The following is a 5,782-nucleotide window of genomic DNA, read 5'->3' as shown; positions in this document are numbered from 1 at the left end:
CCCAGGGCTGTGTGCTGACAAGGGGACGGCAGAGCAGCCCCGTAGTCCCAAGTGTCACCTGTGACCCCACAGCCACGCTGATGGGAAGGGGCCAGGGATGCCTGGGGGTACTTACCCCGCACCTCGAGGGTGGCCTCACGTCTGTCCTCCCCCACGGTGCTGCTGGCTACACACGTGTATGTCCCAGAGTCCTGAAGGCGAGCGGCGGGCAGGGACAGCGTGTGCCCACTGGAGAGGATCTGTGCTTCCCCAAGAGACAGAAAGAGCCCAGATGAGCACGAAACCAAAGAGAGTCGCAGGCAGCTGGGCTGCAAGCCAACAGGCAGGAACAGGGATGGATGGGCATAAGCCTGCCTCGAGCCTGTCCTTGTCGCATCCCAGGGACCCTCTGCCCATCCATGCCCCTCGTGGAAGGGCTCAGCAGGTCCATGCTCCCATGAACCAAACATGGGGCAGGTCTGGGACACATCGCACCTCCTCAGCTCCAGCAATTGTTTTTTTAAAAGCCAGAACAAGGGAAGGGAATGCCCTCATGGAGGGACATCCCCAGTGAGCCTCAGTCTCCATCAGGAGCCATCTCACCTGCAGGCCACCCGCCACCATGCTGGGCACTGGCTTGCTGTCCTTCAGCCACAGCAGCACCGGAGCGGGGGTCCCAGTGGCATTGCACTCCAGCGTCACCGGTTCATTCACCACCACCGTGAGGGGGCTGGGGCCAGCTGTGATCCGTGGGGGCACTGGAGGGTGGGCGAGAAATGTCACCAGGAGCAGCAGGGTGCAAAAGGGACAGGGTGGGTAGGAGACACCACAGTGTGGATCAGGCAATACCCATCCAGGGGGCCATGGCTTTCTAGGACATTATTTGGGATGAACACAGGGGATTGCATGGTTGGAACTGCAAACAGGGCATAGGACAGGGGCTCTGCTAAAGCCATCTTCCAGGGACTTGTCCCAAGGGCTGGGACATCCCATGCACACACAAGAGGTATTGGGGAAGGGGGAAGCACCCAGCTCTCAGGCAGCCGCAGACCTTCCCCTGCTCACCGCAGACTCACCAGTCACTTGCAGGCTGTACCAGAGCTCAGTGACACCGGCCACATTGGAGGCCACGCAGCGGTAGCTGCCAGTGTCTGAGAGCTGAGCATGCTGGATCTCCAGGAGCTTCCCATCCTTGGACAGGGTCCGTCGCGGTCCGGCTGAGAGCTGCTCAAGCCCCTTGTACCACACAATGTCTGGAGGGAAGCAGGGAGCCGAGCTATAAGGAGCGATGCTGCTGCCCTTCTAACCCAGGGGACCCAGGGAAAGCCCCGGGGAGGCAGGAGCAAGAGCGGAGGGAGAGGACCGGCTCACCGGGAGCAGGCAGCCCCGAGGCCAGGCACTCCAGGGATGCCGTGCCATTCTCCAGGACAGCTAGGTCTACCGCGCTGGGTTCGATATTCGGAGGCACTGCAACCCAGCACACACAGTCATCGGCTCTGCGGCACAGCGCGGTGCCACGGGGCACAGTGCAGTGCCACAGGGCACAGCCGGGCTCTTTGGGGGCTCCTGGCATGCATCAAGTCCTGGGAGAGCAGCAGCCAAGGGCCAGAGCTCGCGCGCTGCTCTGGGAGGGGACCACATCACCACATGGTGCCACTGCTGCTCCCCAAGTCAGTGAGCAGATTTGTTGCCCCCTGGGATGAGATATTCATCCTTCCCAAGGCAGGTGTCTCCACGCCCCGCCTGGTTTCTTACCCGGCACCTTCAGCGTCACATCCTGCTGTGCTGACCAAGGGGTGCTCTGGCCAGAGGGGCTGGGAGTAGACCCTCCACCAGGAAGCACACATCAAGGATAGATGCTACGGTTTACTACAGTGTTGGTGGCCATCAGCTCTCAGCCTCAGGTTGAGGCTGGTGAAGGACAAGATCCCAGTGGATCAGGCTAGTGACACCTCCCAGAAAGCAGGGCCAAGAACTCCTTTGGCTAGCTGTGACCTCCTTGACACATGGGCTGGGCAGCCGGTCTCACCTTGCACCGAAACCTGCACCTCTGCCTGGGCCACCCCTGCCTGGCTGCTGCCCCGGCAGACGTAGAGCCCTTCGTGGCCGAGCCCCACGCGAGTGATCAGCAGTGTCCCACCATCCTCAGACACCACCGCACCATCCCGTTTGCCCAGCGGGTGCCCGTCCTTCAGCCACCTGCAAAGAGTGGGGTGGGCAGCGAGTCCTTGGTCTGTCCCACCATCCCCTAGCCCCCATTTCTGCCCGCTGAAAGAGTGAACAGTGGGGTGCTGGCAGCAAGGACTGTCCCCTTGTCACCTGGAAAGGGGCTGGCAGTGCCCAGACTGCTAGGAAGAATAGGACCCCAGGGAAAAGGAGCAGGACCAATGTCTCCCACCCTAAGAGACACCCCAAGCTGGGGTTTCCATCACCCATCCTGAGCCCCCATCCCCACCTCTGCTGCAGCTTTGCATGCTGGGCTGCAGAGCCTCCCCAGGGAGTTATGCAGCCCCAAAAGTGAACTCAGGGGGACATGAGCAGGACCCCCCACCCTGCAGCACTCACTGGATCTGGGGTGTGGGGATGCCTGTGGCACGACAGTGAATCCTCAGGGAGTCGTTGGTGACGGCTGTCAGGTGGCTTTCCCCATCGCCGATCAGCAGCTGAGGGGGAGCTGGGGGGGGGAAAGGGGACCTCAGGCTGGGACCACCCTCGGACCCTGGCACAGGAACGTGGGAGCAGCTGGGGGCCCCGGTGGCACATTAAGACCCACAGCCCATGGGAAGAGCATTTCAACCAGCAGATGCAAACCTTGGACTTGCAGGCTGTAGCTGAGCGAGGCATTCCCTGCAGTGTTCATGGCCATGCAGGTGTAGAGGCCGGTGTCTGTCACCTGGGGCTTGGCCAGCCGGAGGGATCCTGAGGGGAGGACGCTGTACCTTGGGGGAGAGGGAACAGAAGAGCTGGGTGGGAGCAACAGCCATGTCCTCCGTCACCTACCCCTGGGCAGGAGCTAAGGGCTGAGAGTTCACCATCGCCTTGAGACAGCCAAGAGAAGGTCCCCAGGGCCACCTCCTGCACAAGTGGGGCAGCAGAGCTGTCCATGGGTGCAAAATCCCTTTGCTCAGCTCCTGCATGAGCTCAGCGCAAGGCAGCAGCACGAGCCACCCACCCGGGGTGCCAAGGGTCCCTGTGGAGCATGGCCCCTGCAGCTGGGGCTGGCCGTGCTCTCGCTCCCAGCACTGTCTGTGCTCCACAGACATAACATCATCTCAGCCCACAGCCACAGATTCCTCCCAGTGTGCTCCCATAAATCACCCAGGCGTGCAAGGACAAGCCAGCTGAGATGTGGGGAGCAGCACAGGTCAACCAGGAGCAGCCATGGGAAACCAGACAAGAACAACGAGGCAACACAGTCCCCCGAGAAGAGCAAAACCAAGATGCTTTCCTGCTTCCTCAGGCCACAGCAACCCTCAGGTGCAGGGAAAGAAGTGATTAACCCCAAGATCGGGGCCCATGATTTTAGGGAGCCCCTTCCAGCATGGTACTAATGTACTGAGAAAGCATGTCCTTCTCCAGAGGGGGAAGACCAAGACACTCAATAAACACATATCCAACCACTCTCCAGGTTATCTTCTCCCATGAAATCGCATTAAATGACTGTCCCATGGCTGCCATCAGCTTCATCACCATCAACAAGTGAATTTGGCCCTCCAGAAGTCACCCACTGGAACAGAACTGGACTTTAAACCCACATCCCAGTGGCAGACAAAGCCACTGCCAAGCTCACAACTGTGTTTCTGCCAAACCTTGGCCCAGGAGCATTTCGATGCCTAAAGCCCATGAAGTCACCCCAACACGCAGGCTGTGAGGGGGAGCAGAGGCTGCAGCACCCCCAGCCTCCCCAGCTGCCTGTCCTCCTCCTCCTCGGTGCCCTGCAGCCACCTGGGTGTGGAGCAGCATCAAGCCCTGGTCCAACACCTCCCGCAGGGACCCACCATCCCCAGGAGCATCCTTAGCCTCCGCCTCCAGCACCGTGACGGCACGAGGCAGGAATGTGCACGAAGGCGGACGGGCAAGTGGGGCCGAGGAGCTGTGCTGGAGCTGCCTTCCCTTCCCAACCCCAGCCTTGTGTCCAGGACAGGCACACGAAGAGTTGGGAGCAGCTGCTCCATCCCAGCAGATGTTCGTATGATGGAAAAAAAACCTGATGGTTCTTGCTGTGCTCTCCTTGAAGAGCAGAGCTGATGCCATACTGCTGGGCTGCCTCAGCTCCTGCCAGAGCACTGAGAATTGGCCACTTGATGACAGGGATGCACTCCACATCTCCCTACCCAGAAGCCCTGCCCCTTTGTGGACTGGGCATCCCTCTGGAGAGGGACACAGAATCCCAAGGGATCATCGCCCCAGCACCCACACCTCTCCTTACCTCGTGGTGGCAAGAGGCAGCGGCTGGGATTTCTGGGTCCACACCACCAAGGGAGGGGGATGGCCTTCAACTTCACAGGGCAGGGTGATCTCCTGCCCAAGCACAGCCAGGATGGTTATGGGGTCCAATGCCTGTGATCCGTTAACGCTGATCCTGGGCTTCGCTGGGTGGAGAGGGAGCGCAGCTGGTGCAGGAACACTTCACGTGCCCCACAGCCCTCATTGCTGCTCTTCCCATCCCACAAGCCCATATGGCACCTGGCTTGGTGGCCCAAGGAAGTGAGGGGAGTGCCCAGGCCACGGTCTCCTCAGCAGCCACCCTCCGGAGCTGCTTTCCTAGGAGCTGGGGCCAGGGCCATTCCCAGGCACTCACTGCTGACGGAGAGCTGCATCTCCCGGCTGGAGAAGCCGGCTGTGTTGGTAGCTGTGCAGAAGTAGGTCCCAGCATCCCCAGGGGAGGGCGAAGGGATCAGGAGGGTCCCATTGGGGTCGAGTTGGTAGCGCGGGCTCAGTGAGATGGGCTCTGTGCCCTGCAGAGGAAAGGAAAGGGAAGAGGGAAGACAGCAGAGACTCTCCCATGAGCTGAGCATCTCAAGGGCAAGAAGAGGGCTCTGGACCCATCACAGCAAGCTACCTCCCTGTCCTGGCTTCCCAGGGCACTTGGTGCCACCTCCCAGGCAGCCACAGCCACACTGGCAAGCTATGTCCCCTCCGAACACGTTATCCCACACCCAAGGGCGACCACAGCCCAGCGGGCTGCAGGATGGCAGCCTGCCCTCCCTGTCACCTACCTTTGCCCAGGTGACAGTAGGGGGGGGCACACCGGTGGCATTGCACCACAGGGTGATGGCTGCTCCCTCAGTGGCAGTGATGAGGACAGGGCCAAGCTCAATACTGGGAGGAACTGGGAAGGAGGAGAAGCACCTCAGCCTGCGTGGCCAGGGCCACATCCACCAAAGAGAGAGTGGTGCTTTGCAGCTTAAGTAGCGTGGAGGTTCACCATGGTGCAGGGATGCCCCATGCCCAGCCACTCACCGTGGATGACCAGGGACAGGTCCTGCCTGTGGGAGCCGAGGGCGTTGGTCACCTCGCAGGTGTATGTCCCCGCGTCCCACTGTGACACCTCATCCACGTGCAGGCTCCCATCAGCCCAGACGGAGTAGCGGCTGCTCGGAGATACCTGGGCACAGGCAGAGAACAGAAAGCAGGATAGACACGAGGGTCAGACACCACCATATCACTGCGGCTTTAGGGCATATCTAGAAACCAGTCCACAAGCAATAGGAACATTCTGATGCAGCGATGAACCCACGTTACCCTTCCCAACCCCAAACGGCACCCTCCACCAGCAGCTCTGGCCCTGGGAGGTGGGGGC

At 60.8% G+C, this 5,782-nt stretch overlaps 1 protein-coding gene across 1 annotated transcript in view; it reads right to left on the bottom strand.

Moving 5' to 3' along the window:
* Positions 1 to 5,782, bottom strand: part of HMCN2 (hemicentin 2) — a 39,962-nt gene that overhangs the window by 23,100 nt on the left and 11,080 nt on the right. Inside the window, exons 17-27 of the mRNA XM_009642803.1 lie at positions 5,443 to 5,587; positions 5,199 to 5,311; positions 4,781 to 4,937; positions 4,409 to 4,571; positions 2,791 to 2,918; positions 2,545 to 2,653; positions 2,009 to 2,178; positions 1,351 to 1,446; positions 1,056 to 1,232; positions 583 to 737; positions 123 to 308 (exon numbers count right to left, since the gene is read on the bottom strand). Of these exons, the coding sequence (XP_009641098.1) occupies positions 123 to 308; positions 583 to 737; positions 1,056 to 1,232; positions 1,351 to 1,446; positions 2,009 to 2,178; positions 2,545 to 2,653; positions 2,791 to 2,918; positions 4,409 to 4,571; positions 4,781 to 4,937; positions 5,199 to 5,311; positions 5,443 to 5,587 (1,599 nt within the window). The remainder of the gene's footprint in view (positions 1 to 122; positions 309 to 582; positions 738 to 1,055; positions 1,233 to 1,350; positions 1,447 to 2,008; positions 2,179 to 2,544; positions 2,654 to 2,790; positions 2,919 to 4,408; positions 4,572 to 4,780; positions 4,938 to 5,198; positions 5,312 to 5,442; positions 5,588 to 5,782) is intronic.

Source organism: Egretta garzetta, unplaced genomic scaffold (assembly GCF_000687185.1).
Source record: "Egretta garzetta isolate BGI_Z169 unplaced genomic scaffold, ASM68718v1 scaffold497, whole genome shotgun sequence".
NCBI lineage: Eukaryota > Metazoa > Chordata > Aves > Pelecaniformes > Ardeidae > Egretta > Egretta garzetta.
Note: the sequence above shows the minus strand (reverse complement) of the source record. Positions and strands in the feature narration are given on the sequence as shown.